The 13,925-nt window shown below is 40.4% G+C and overlaps 1 protein-coding gene across 1 annotated transcript in view; it reads right to left on the reverse strand.

Annotated features, from left to right (window-relative positions):
* Positions 1–1,603, reverse strand: part of SYBU (syntabulin) — a 39,896-nt gene extending 38,293 nt beyond the window's left edge. The window contains exons 1-2 of the mRNA XM_027684332.1: positions 1,459–1,603; positions 1,078–1,264 (exon numbers count right to left, since the gene is read on the reverse strand). Coding sequence (XP_027540133.1) covers positions 1,078–1,264; positions 1,459–1,485 — 214 coding nt within the window. The 5' untranslated portion in view covers positions 1,486–1,603. The remainder of the gene's footprint in view (positions 1–1,077; positions 1,265–1,458) is intronic.
* Positions 1,604–13,925: the final 12,322 nt, after the last annotated feature.

Consider the following 13,925-nt stretch of genomic DNA (forward strand, 5'->3'; position numbering starts at 1 on the left):
AATACTTTTTATTATTCAGATTTTTACTTAGAAGATCACAGAATCACAGAAAGATTTAGGTTGTAAAGACCTCTAAGGTCATCGAGTCCAACCGTTAACCAAGCACTTCCAAGTACACCACTAAAAATGTTATGATCTCCGAAATACTGACTATTGAAAACAAATTTTGGACACCCAAATACCTTTAAAATTACCATATGTGTATAGAGTCCAAGGTGTTCATGATGTGACCCTCAATTTTGTTGTTCATGTGCATAATGTACATGGTGAAGAGTTTCACTGAATTAAAAAATCGCTCACCACTAGTAGGCATCTGAGTCTTTTACTGCTAGTTGAGGCACTTAAATTATGCTAAACTCTACAGAGGGCAAATATTTAACATAAAAAATCTGGTTTTAAGTTGTCTCTCAACGGGATGTACATATTTCGAAGAGCAAATGACAATTTGGTGGTCTACAGTTGGAGAGTAATAATTTACTTCTGATCTATCACCCAGCCATTGCCCTCTCTGTGGAGAATCCATCATGCCCAACTCTTGTCTGGCAATACACTCATCAGGAGAAGCCTAAATTCTAAAATAAACAAAACTCAATTCAATATGGCAGCGAAAACTCCAACATATCCTGTTCCGATTCATGGAGATCATCGTCACAAAACCAAAAGGAATTGCAGTCTGACACCCTTAAAAGCAACTCCTCTGTTTTACAGACTCTTGACTTAAGGGCTTTTCAAAATGCCTCAAACCCATGCTCCAGTTTTCAAGGCACATCTCTCTCTTTAAAGCAACTCTTTTGCCGCAATAAAACCGTCAACTTTTTTAGCAGCAGATAGCAGAACTCGAAATGGAAACATCTGGTGTCACTTACGGACACATATTAAAAGAACAGATACTAGATTTCCCTGGAAAAATCAATGGTTGCTCTTCTTCATCTGCAAAGCGGGTTGCTCATCACGGCTCGATACGAGCCTGACACACAGATCCTGCGTCTGGGTATGACAGCGAACCCTCGGGGGTCGGCGTGGTGGGCACACCGTGTGCCCCGGGGACACCGCGGCAGAGGCGTCTCTCTGCGGTACCTGAGCAGAAGCTGTTGCTGCTGATGGTCCTGCCGGAGCGCCCGGAGGAGCTGGGTGGGTTGAATTCCCGGCTTTCCTCTTCCGAAAAGGGCGATTCGGAAGCTGGGGATACCTTCTGCTGCGGCCGGAGGACCAGGCGGGGGATGCGGCTGCGGGACACCTCCCTTTCCAGCTGCGTCTTCTGCTCCTGCTCGGGAAGGGACACCCCGGCGTCAGGGACCTCTCGGATGTGCCCTCCTCTTTCCATCATCGAGGCAGGGGCAGGCAAATCCCAGCCCCCCCCGCCCCCCCCCCAGGGCGGGGGCAAGACGAAATCTGCCTGCCCCTGCCTCTCCTCGCTCCTCTCCGCGAGACGAGCCCCGTCCCTCCGCGGCTCCTCACCTTGCCGCTCTCCCGCAGGGGCCCCATCGCTCCTCAGTCACGGCGCGGCCGGGAACAGGCACCTGGCATGGACGAGAGGGATGCGCTGAGCCGGGCTCTGCTTCGCTTTGCTGCCGCTGCGGCGCTGGGGGTGGCGGCGCCCGCCCGGCCCCGCCGCTCCCCGCCCCGACACGTGGTGCCGCCGCCGCAGCGCCCGCGGCCGCCGCTGCTCCGCCGCCCCAAGGGCGCCGGGCAGGTGCGGGATGGAGCGCGTCCCCCCGCCCGGGCGGCAGCCGCATCCCCTCGGCACCGCTGCAGGTGGGATGTCTCGGAGGGGACCCCGCTGCCCGCCCGCCGCCTGCCCTCCGCCAGCCCCTGCTGCCGGGCCGGGCCGCGAAAGGCAGGAAGGAACGTAAACATACAGAAATGAGGGCAGGCTGAGTGCGGTCTGTGTGCGCCGCGTTAAGGTACCAAAGCAGATGCATAACAGAGGGCAGATGTTACCAGCACAAATACGATGGATGTTATATAAGTAGCAAAATGCGTCGTCAGATTTTCCCTGCTCCTTATTCATAGAATCACAGAATGTTAAGGGGTTGGAAGGAACCTTAAAACTCATCTAGTGCCAATGCCCCTGCCACTAGACCAGGTTGTTCAGGTCCTTATCCAACCTGGCCTTGAACACTGCCAGGGTTGGGGCATCCACAACCTCCCCAGGCAACCTATTCCAGTGTCTCACCACCCTCACAGTAAAGAATTACTTCCTAAAGTTAAGAATTTCTTCCTATTGTTATTCAATAGGAACATGTAGAAAGAGAAAAACTTACTTGCTTCTCAGACATAAAAATGTACTTGATTCTCAGTATGGCACAGTATATTTAATGATAGTATTTTCTCTCTCACCTTCCATCGAAGTAGTTGCCATGACCCTCCTATTGATTAATGCACATGTAACCTTGTTCATCTGCTCCCCAGAGCACGCATTAGCAGGGCTGCAATCTGGCCTGTATGCATATGCACACAGTGGTTGAAAAGGACTGCTTTTCCACAAAGACAATGATGAAATTCTTGATATGAAGTTCATTTGAGGTTCCACATAGATGTGTACTTATAGGGCTTAGTGAGCTTGCAGAGTTTATACTTTCAGCAATCGTATTTTTGGGTAATTCCCTTTGTATGCTTCCTACTGTCCTGGTTTCATCTAGGATAGAGTTAATTTCCCCATGGCACCTATAAAGGGCCCCAATTCCTGGTGGGAACTTCTGTTTGCTATTAGAGCATAAATATTAAATACTGTCTCAAAAATAATTAAGAGCAAATGTGCCTTTAATGTCTAGTGCAGAGAACATACCGGCAGTAACAGGAAAGGTGATGCGTTCATCTAGACCTCAAAGAGGAAAGAGGACACTGGTGAGTACTGACACACTGATTGTTGCATATCCAAAGAGTTATAATTACTAATTTATTAACTTGGCATCAGAATTAGATCCATTACTTATGTAGAGCTCCAAGCTATGCTCTGCCAAAAAGATGATACCATCCTCCCCTGGCAGTGTCAAGACATCTATAATTCAGAGAAGTGAGATAGTTACATCTAAAAAAAAATGCTTAAAATTCCTGTATTAAAAATTCTGTGTGCTTAAAAGATATATTCTAAGCACTGGAATCTACCTTCCTGAGGCACAAAAACGCAGGAAGAATCCTGAACCTTTCCCTACTGCTCCAAGACTGTTTCCATGGAAAATTGCAAATCACATTTTTTAATCACACGAATTTGCTCTTCCGTTCAGTAGGCACCAGGGCACCTGAGACCATGGGCTTCTCCTGCAAGCCACCCATGGCACGTGTGGGGTGGAAATTTCCCACGTACATTTGCAAAGATCTTGTACCAGTAGTAAGAGTAAGAAGAAGCTGTGCAGCAGCACTGCCATTGCCATAGTAACTCAGCTCCGGAGCTGCTGCTGCTGATTCAATTGTCAGAGCCTGTTTTATCTTTTTCCATTTCAAGCTCAAGTTTTTGCCTTGCTAAGAAACAAGATATAAGAAATGAAGTCTTCAGGCTGCCTCAGGGTTCATAATGGGATGTGATTCCCTTTGATCTCCTCTTCTTTTGGCATAGAGATTTATAGCCTTATCATAAATCATAAAACAGTCATTAACTTTCAAGTAAACTTTCCCCCCCTTACAGTCATGTATATCTAATAAATATTGAAACATTAAGTCACTTTTCAGCTTATTAAAATATTTTTACTAGTTAATCATCAGTACTGGGAGGAACACATACTTGACATGGGCATGTGATAACACTCTCATTCCTCTCTTATGTCTTTTACGAACCAGCAGCATCTCTGTAATACCTATAAAACTAATTTTCATAACCAATGTGTAATTCTGAACAAATCTGTATTTGCTGTGTAAAGAAAAAAATGTTGTACATTTATGAAGACCTCAAAAAACCTACAGAACACAGTGTCTTCTTTGCCTTTTTCTTGCTTTACTCCCTTCTGAAAAATAACAGCTCTCCAGGAAGCCGCAGAGGGCTGCAGATTCAGCAGGAGCGCCTGGACTCCAGGAGCTGCCAGGGGAAGCTGGGCGCTGCGCCAGGCCCTGGGGTTAGACCTTATGCTTTCCTGAAAGGGGAGCAAGGTATATGAAGCAGGTTTTGTTCCAGGCTTTGCTACCAAGATCTTCACTCTGCTGGAGTGTTCTTCCAGAAAAAGTTGCAAGGGAGAGAGGATGGGGTGAATTTTAGAGGATCACAGAGTATGTTTTGCTGTCATCTCTGCTCCTGTTTCGCTGCCGCCTCTGAATCTTCTCAGTGGGAAGGGAAGTGGGATTCTAATGCAGAAGAGTTTTGCTGATTTTGGCCAGCAGTTAGCTGTGTCCATCAGCACAGTCAGAAGGAACTCATTGCATTGCCACTTCCACATCTGAACTGTTAAGAGAAAAGCTTTACCTGATGTTTTTGCAAAGCTTTCTGTGAAATTTGGTTTTCTAAGTTTATTTGTTCTATCTGATAGCACACTGTTTCTAGACATCTGCAAATGCTACTTTCCAGTCTGCTTTCTTGCAGTATAGTAGTTTTGCTCTTGAGCTGTCAGAATAACAGCAGGAGAGCAGTACAGTAAAGGTCCCAACATCGTAATTAAGTATCCATATACCTCTGTTCATAATTGGGCTCTTCAGAAGAACAAGCAAAAACCATAATGTACTCAGGACAGAGTCGCCTAGAGCACAGCAGTACGTACAAGGGTCCCTTTGCACCATTCCACACAAGTGGTTTATTCATGCTGCCAGCAGGGACCAAGTCTCAATTTTGACCTTCTCAGTGGTACAGCCTTGCATATGACTTTCTGATTCCATGAATTTTCCTTCTCTTCTGTGCAGTAGTTCAGCTTCAGCAAGAAGGATTTCACTCCTCACTTTTCTTTTGACCAGTCCCTTTACAGAATGGAAGTAAGCAGGACTTGTAGAAGGTCAGAGGCTGTAGTCATCCCAGGTGGCAAAAGGAGTGGAACATCTACTTTTTGTTTTCTTGGTTTTTCTTTTCTGTGTGTGATAATTAAAAGGCTGAACGAGGATTCTTGCGCTATGTGAATTCTTACTCAACAGTCACCTCACGCACATTTGCTATTTTTATGTTGTCATCATTTGGTAGTATTACATATACTTGCAAAATTTGACTTTGTGGGGAAGTGGCATGATTTTCATCTGGAGGATGCTGGTCCAAAACCGGTCTGGCTCATTGCTCAGGCCAGGACTTACAAGTTTTTGTATTACTGAAAGCACTCATGGACATTTGGGATGAAAACCAAAGAGATATTTTGTGATCCTATGTTCATCAGGGTTAGATGGCTTTCTTGCAAAGTTATTTTCATTTGGAGAGTTTTGGTGCCTAAATCTCTCTAAATTCAGTTTCAAGTGGCTGAATTTTTCTTATTGGTTTGGCACTGGGCTTTTGCAGGTCAATGCAGTGCAGACAATACATTATACTGCTTCGGGACCGTGGGCCATGTTTTGGTTTTGAATCACATCACTCTCTGAGGTCAAAGGAATGCTGAATGAGGCAGAGGCAGAGCTGGGCCCTGTAATCCCAATACTACGTGATTTCATTAACGCAGGCACATAGCTGGTAATGTTCCTGTCTGACTTAAAGAGCATCTGTACTTTGCCAGCTGAGGCAAGTTTGCTTATCAAATGTGTTGATCCTGTTTTTCTATTCAGATGGGTTGTATAATATCAGCAGATCTAACTCAAACGTTGCACAAATGCTAGAAAGAAGATCAGCTGGAACTAACCATTTTCACTGCAATGGTTTACATTAAAGGTCTTTGGAGAATTACCTGAAAAATTCTCTCATCATCTTTCAGAAATACTGGAAAATGAGGGAAAGATCAGAAGACTATGAATATCATTATAATATATAGAAAAAAGAAAAAGGGAAGCATTGCTTCATGCTGGTCTTGGGCAAAATAATAATATAATTAATTTGGGACCATGGCAACACAAATCAGAGGTTGAAAATATAACTAATAGCTATCAGGATATCTTCATAGGAAGCATATCTTGTAAAAATTGGAGCAAATAGTAACATTTTAAAACATACAGTCAAATTCAAAGAACAACATCTGGGACAAATAATAAAGCTCTGCCATCAGGATGGGAAACTGTTTTGGAAACTAAATACCCATAGTAGCAAATGTCTCAATATGTGTTCTTAGACCATGACTGTGGTTAAGAGAACTAATGTTGAAGAAATGGAATATTGAGCTGAAATAGGGGAGTGATCTTGCCTGCGTGCACAGTGTAAGATGTCTGCTGGAACAGTGTGTTCAGTGCTAGTGGGAAAGAGTTCAAGGCAGATCCTATTTTCTGCAAGACATTTATTTAATCTGACTTCTGATAAGAGTTGTGTGATCTGTTTGTACTAAACAGATCTCTGTCAGTACTACTCAATGAAATGTAATCCAGAAAGCAAGCTAAAGCACTGCATGCTCTCAGATGTTTGTGTAGCAGCCTATATATGTAGAAAGGATTTGACCTGACTTGTCTGACTTCAGGCATCTGAAGTTACTGTGTGAAATTATGAGATCTATAGAGGCAGAGTCATGACAAGCAGCCTCATTCCATGCCTGTGCCCACACTGGAGATGGAGGTGCAAGGAAGGATCTGTGGCTAGCAACTGCCTGGATTTAAGCTTCTCTCCCCAGGGGTCCCAGAGCTCTGCCAAAACTCATGACTCCGCTCTGCATCCAAACAGTCTGGGAAATATCTGAAATTTGGGTTAAAGTGCAGTTTGGTTCTGCTTTTAAAATAGTGTAAACACTTTAGAAAATCTCTCTAGAAACAATTACTAAACTGCCTTACTGTAATAAACACTCCCATCAAAGGCTGTTAGTTTGTAGATGAGCAATCTGAGTGGCTCGGAAATATTCTGTGCGTTTTAGACTTCAGCTGTGCCAGAGCTCTAACAGAACAAAATCTGATATTTCTATATAGGTCCAATTTATCTAACTCATGAAATGGTTGTACATAGCAGGACACGTATTTTGATAATCTCTGAGATTACTGCTTGATCCAGTCTCAAAGTTTAGGAGCGGCCTTGTTATGATTCCTGAAATCCAACCATCTGAGCTCAATAATGGTATCTTACTGCACCATATGGCTTTTTTATATAATGTAAATTCTGTACAGATTTGCATTAGAGCATGGGATGTGGCTATGGCGAGGTCCTGAAAAAGATGATGGTGTGCAGCTATTTCTGCCAGTGAGCCCTGGTGTAATCTATAACCTCAATTGGTTTAGGTTTTGATATAATACTGGTGAAACATAAATACTCAAGAGAGATGGCTTGTTCAGAGATGGACATGTGCATAATGACTCTACCTAGTTTTGAAAACTTTTTTGCTTTGAAGCAAGTGTTTACTTTTAATTTGGTTCAGTGGATGTGAGCCAAGATTTATTTAAACTGGTATGGTGGATCTGATGGAGACATTTTTCATGTTAAGTCAGAATGAGTGAGAAAGAAAGTACTGGTGGTACTCAGCAGTTAATTATTTCTGAATGCTGCATCTCCTAGGGTTATCAAGGAAATAATTTAAGTATCTTGCTTTTTTTTCTCAGTACCTTCCTTATGTTTATATAGTACATCGCACTTGCATCACAGAGTGATCACAGAGGAAAAGCATTTCATTGAGAATCTGGACTGAAGTACCACTTGGAGAGGCATAGTTGATGTGTTTAGTTCTATCTGGAAACAAATATAATTTGTGAAAGGAGTTTTATGGCCTCAGAATGGGTGTCTGAGAAGTATCTGCCCATTTAATTTGCAGACTGAATGGGATTTTTCTGTTCTGATGAGTAAAAGATTTATTTCTGAGCTACTTTTATTCTGTTCTTAGTACACAGTTAGAGAAAGTCTGATTTCATAAGTTTTTCAGTGTGGGAAAGACAAGGGATGCAGCAAAATGTATATCAGAAAGTTTCCCAGGAATTGGGACACCCTTCAAGAGGTCTTTAGGTGAGCTTGAAAATGGTTGAAGACATTTAATATGGTTAAGAGTATGAGCTCTCACTGACCTGGAATCTAACATGGTTCTTAGGAGCTCTCCCCTTTGAATCAAAGTAGTGCCTTGCCAATTACCACATACCTCTGGCAAAATGCAATGATTGGAACCAGTACAAATGTCATCAGTTTATGGGAACACTCACACAGGAGCAAAAGGCAAAATGAGAGACTGTCATGGTGTAGAAGAAGGTGACATGTAGAACGTCCCCACAGGCTCCACTGTATGAACCAGAAAGCACTGCATGTGCTGTAGCCAAGTGAGATGTGATATAGGAGGTGACAATCAGTTCTATGTCCCTGGGGGTAATGGGAAAAGGATATCAAGGATGCAGATGTGATCCAAGGCACTGCTGATCAAAATAGTATGACTTCCCATGCTCCACATATAAAGCACGAATCCATCTAAACTGCAACTGAAACAAGACAACCAGCATAAACAGTACATAATTGCCAATGTCAATAGCTGCTCAACTTAAAGGAAGAGCATAAACTGTACTAACAGAACATTGTAATTTGAGCTCAGGATAACTGAATTAAATTTAACCATATTTCACAAAAAATATCAATGATGAATTGTTGAAGCCGAGGCATTTTACCTCAGTCCTCCTGAATGGTAAAAATAAGAACAATACTTGTCCCCCCCACACACTAAGTAGACTTTAAAGGCTAAGAATCTTGCAAACTTTTTTATCCTAATCATCTTATTAAGTACTGTATTAGTCCTTCTGAGGTTGCATTATTAATAAAATGTGGGATATGCATGTTTTCAGTACAGAGGTTCTGTGTATATTGACGGTTATTCATATGTAAAACAGTTCATGAAGACTTGAATAGCTCCAAAGAGCAACGAGAAACATGTTTTTTATTTATTCAACTGGTGTTATAATATTTATATTTTGATCTTATTCTTTGAGTCTGGCCTTGCTTCTATCAACTTCATAGTATCAATATATATAAGCCAAGGAGCATATTGCAGTTACTTTCATCTTCCTACCCTTGTTCCTTTTTGCTTTAACTGATGTTCTTGGCTAGACACTTACCCAGAACTGTCCTTCCCATGGACAATCTCTGGCAAGGTTTAGAGGATTAATTATGAACAGGGACAAGGCCTTTTGATCTATTTTTTCAGTATCTATTGCAATGTGGTCTTGAACAGGGCCCTGAAATGCTACTTCATTTAAACAATAGATGGTAATATTAATAGGAGTAAATAGTGCAGTTTAATGCCTTCAACATCAGAAGGATGGTTGGGATGCCAGTTGGGCTACAAATTCTCCCAGTAATCAAACAGATTGTGTAATCCTGCATGGTTTCTAAATCACTGGCATAAGGATTTTGTGTAGTTTGTGTATATGGTTCTTGACAGGTACATTTCTGCTTGATAACATCCCCCAAGTGAATGAGTTGTATTATTACCATCGTCTTGTTCCCTTTCAACAAGACAATTGTGCTATCTGGGGCAAATGCCACTTTTTTTTTTTTTAATTTTTTTTTTTTTAATCTAGACATCTACTTTAGGCAATGACAGTATCACATTTTCCACAACTGTCAGTGAATAACAGTAACACTGCTTTGATACAAAGGCTTGTGAAGTTTCTGAGAACACTGTATATATGTAGGACTGAAATAAGAGTGCTCCATTTTCAAGAAAAGATGTGTGTTTGTAGGGTTGCTGAAAAATCTTAATGTTTATAAATGTCAAGAAGAGGAAATGATTTTTTTTAATCTTAATTTTGCATCTGATTTGACAATTTTATTTACAATGTAAGTTTGTAATTTTATTTGATTTTTCTCTGAAAGAAGACAAAATAAACAAGAAAATATTTCCTACTGATCCTGAATTGTCCATCATGTCAAATATGTTGTTGATTTATAGTCTGTTTATTTAGCTGAAAGAAACAGTTGCAATTTGAACCATGAATTATGGATAACAGTGAAAGGCTGCATCAGCCTCCCCTACCTATTTATTGGGACTCAGCTGTGTTTTGCAGGCATTGCCCTTCTCTCTGGACAAGGCCTTTGGCTGGAGCCAGGCACGATGGCAAAACTCCTGCTGAGATATGTGTTGGCTCACGCCGTGTTGTTCCAAAGTGGCTGAAGGCGCCCAGCCAGCAGTCCCCAGCTGCACATGTCTGACACCCAGTCCCTTGACTCAGTTTAACTGCTAATTGCAACAAATACCTCCTAGAATTTGAGTGCAGAGGGATCTGTGTAAGTGCAGGAACAGGAAAGAATCCTGTCAGAGCTGATTTCATATCCCATTCCCCGTGGGAGGTGCCGTGCCCTGGGTACAGTGCCACCTGGCACCAATGGATTTCAGCATTCCCTCCTGCAGCACAAAGCAGTTCTGGGCAAGCTTTAGTACAGCAAAGACTGTAGGATTGGGCTCAAATATTTCTGAAATATGATTCAATCCCACAGTCCTTGTATATCCATAATTACCAGGATAGCTGAAAGGCTATGTCCTGCCCTGCAGTTCCTACCTAAAGTAAAGGCTAAGCTTTGAAAATCATTTACTGAGAAATTCCTCCAGATACTAAGAGTAACTTAAATAAATACAATTATTGTGCACACACTGATGGTGCAAATTTCAGAAGATTCAAAATCCTCGTTAGTAAAAATATCTGTTATTAAAAATTACCTATTTTATGGATTTGTTTTCCTGATTTCCTTGTACTTAGTTCTCTTATCTAGATGTCAAGAGATCAGTGGGCCTTGTAACTGACTTCGGGGTAACAAATGCAGGTTCAGTCTCAGCTTCAAAATTGTTCATTTTTCCTTTGGAAGATTGTGTCAAATGTGTTTAAGTATATTAAATGGCAGATTCCCTTTATTATGGACATTTTCTATTTAATATAGATATTTCGTAAGTCATTATGAGAGACTATTATTACTGTTTACTGTGGGCTTGAATTGATTTTAAGCAGTCAAGTGCACCCACTCAACCCACTCAAAATATTAGTCTTGAATTTTCATGGAATGTAGATTTAACCCACATCAACATGATTCCAAAAACACATGAGCTTAATGCAAGAAGGACTGTCATTCTGTTCATCAGCAGTTATGCACTGGCAAGTCTGCAGGATCTGACCTCAGATCAGTATTAAAATTGTATCACTGCTGGAAGATAACTTAAAATCTTCATAAACAATAATTAAATAACACCCAGTCTTATTTTTTGTGGTATCAGTAGAGTTAAAAGAAACATACTTTGAGCCTGGACTCAAGAAACTTGTGACAAAATGAAATATAGCCTGCTGAAACCTACTGTAAGCAAATACCACAAGCTGTGCCAAACAATTATGTTACTTTCACATTAAAAGTAACACCAAAGGACTTGCATATTCCTGTCACCATTGTTTTTAAATGGTACACCCATGAACAAGGCTAGCAGTCATCTGGCAAAAAAGTCAATAAACCATAATCTGTTTATACAAATATCCAATACAGATAGAAGTTTTAAAGACTTGTTTTTTTAATAAGGAAAAAATGGATCCAAATATTAGAACTGCCTTCTAATACCATTTAGGAATATTAGAAACAGTTTTGTTATTTCAGAATTTAATTCTCATTACAGTTTAAATACTGGTTGGCTCCTCTGATCCTATATACATCCAGATTATTTTGATACTTTTCATTTAGAAAAGTTATGGTGTAATGCATCTACTCTTTGCAACAAAGCAGGAAATATGGGATTAGTGTTTAGTTCATGCCTAGTATATTGCAACATTTGTAACTTTATAAATGAATTTCGGTGGACCCCACTGAAGTAGTGAGGTTATATCTACTTAAAACAGTGGGTGTTGTAGAATACATGTGTAAAAACCAACAACTTCTGGTGCACTCTTGCCCAAAGATACTAAGTTTTATTTGCTTGTATAAGAAAAATAGGCAGTCACCTGGTCTGGGATCTCATGCTCCTGGCTCACTGACATGATGCAAATTCTCATCAGATGCTCCAGTGCTTTTGCAAACAGTCTGTATCTGTGACCTGACCTCAACCCCCAGAGAAACTCCCTTCTCCACTGCAGCAAATGAAACTGGATGTGACTGGACAATACAGGGCTTGATAACAAGGGGGCATTTTATCTTCAGAGTTTGTCAGAACACACTGGCAACAGTTTTGATTTCAGAGATGAGTTCAAATTTTTTTTTCAAGGAACCCTTTGTTTTTACCAACTAGGAATCTTCACGAATAGGTTTAGCAATGCTTCAACAGGAACACAAATATTTCCAAGGGTTTATATCTATATTTTTCAAAATTTTGTATATTGATTTGTTTGTTGCCCCAAATATGTACTGGAATGCATCTTTCCCTTGTACCTCACTAAATTCGTTTTTTACAGACCATCATGGGTCAAAATTATCTACATGTCAAAAATCCCATTGTCTAACCTCATCAAAAGTTACTGAATTTGGCCATTTTTTGTACCATTTAACAAATCGTTCAGTACATTTTCAGAGTTCCCCAATTCATCTTCTCCTAAGTATGTACAATTTCTCATTCCATCTCCTGTCTAGTTCAATCTGTAAGAAATATTAGTTCAGGAATTGAAGTTTGTTTTAATCTAAGATAAGATCATTTGGGGATTTTAGAAGCAAGTAGGTTTTTTGTGCTTTGTAAGGTGGAAACTTGTACTGACAAAGTCCGCTTTCAATAACAGGCAACTAATAGCATCGGCAGAGGTGGTGTTACTTCTTTCTTCTTCATTTAGAATCTCGTTCTGTAGACATAGAGAAAGTAATTACATCTGTTACTGGATTTGTATTGTAATGTGTCACAAATGCTGTTCATACTCCCTGGTTTTTTCATATTTCTTTGATGATGTGACGCCTTCTCTAATTTTTCTTAATGGTCACTTATTTTTGCTTTTATTGAAGACACTATAAACTTTCTCCAGCTTTTTGTCAGAAGCCACTATTCAGTTCCAAATAGGACTAGAAAAAAATATGAACAGTATGAAATCATACTTGGAATTCTTCCCACTCAGAAAATGCTTTTAGATTAAAGAATGTGACCTCATTTGATATTTAAAATAATGGCAATATTAGATAAACCTGAATTCACTCTGTTCTATGGCGTGAAGTGGTTAAATGGCACTTTAATCTGCAGAGTAATTAGGAAGTTTGCATGGGAGTTAATTTAATGTTTCTAACAACAGGAGTTTTTTTATCATCCTCCTGCAGGTTCTGGATCTTGGCAAATATTATTGTTTTTGTTATAATCATAAATGAATTTGAAATGTTCTAAGCAGCAAGATGGCATCTTGTTCTGTTTCTTCCTACAGGGGTGTTGGAGAAGCATGAGAGAAGCCTTGATTCTGCAGTCACAGTGGTGTGCATTTGCATCCCCCAGGGCTGTGTAGAGGCACAGGGATGAGCTTATCTGGAGACACTCAGATTTTTTGTTGCTGCATGTAACAAATCAGGTTCCTTCCTGAGTCGTCAGTGTGTGTGTGATTTGGTTTTCTCCTTTGTCAATATATCAAATAATAAATATGTTCTCTGTAAATGGTAATAAAAATTATTCAAGGAGTAAGAGTTTCAACTATACCTATTTTGATTATGGTAGACACATGTCTAGCTTGCTCTTAGAAGTCTCCAACAATGGTTTCCATTATCTCCCCAACTACATTATTCTTCCACTCTTAATTATCTTTACTTGGTATTTGACATTTCTGTCCTAAAGTGTTAAAGTCATTACTTCTTGTCCTGTCCTCTACAGTTATGAAGAACAGAGTGTACTCTGTCTTTGTAGCAATGTTTTATGCACATGAATATTTCCTCCTGCTTATCTCAGTTCTTCCTCATTCTGTTCAGCTTTTGATTCCTTCATTAATTTTCATTTATTCTGTTTAAAACAATCATCCTATTATAGTAAGATGATATAACTTGTTAGGATTATTTTAAATTCTAGCCA

Source organism: Neopelma chrysocephalum, unplaced genomic scaffold (genome assembly GCF_003984885.1).
Source record: "Neopelma chrysocephalum unplaced genomic scaffold, ASM398488v2 Primary Assembly neopelma1_66, whole genome shotgun sequence".
Classification (NCBI taxonomy): domain Eukaryota; kingdom Metazoa; phylum Chordata; class Aves; order Passeriformes; family Pipridae; genus Neopelma; species Neopelma chrysocephalum.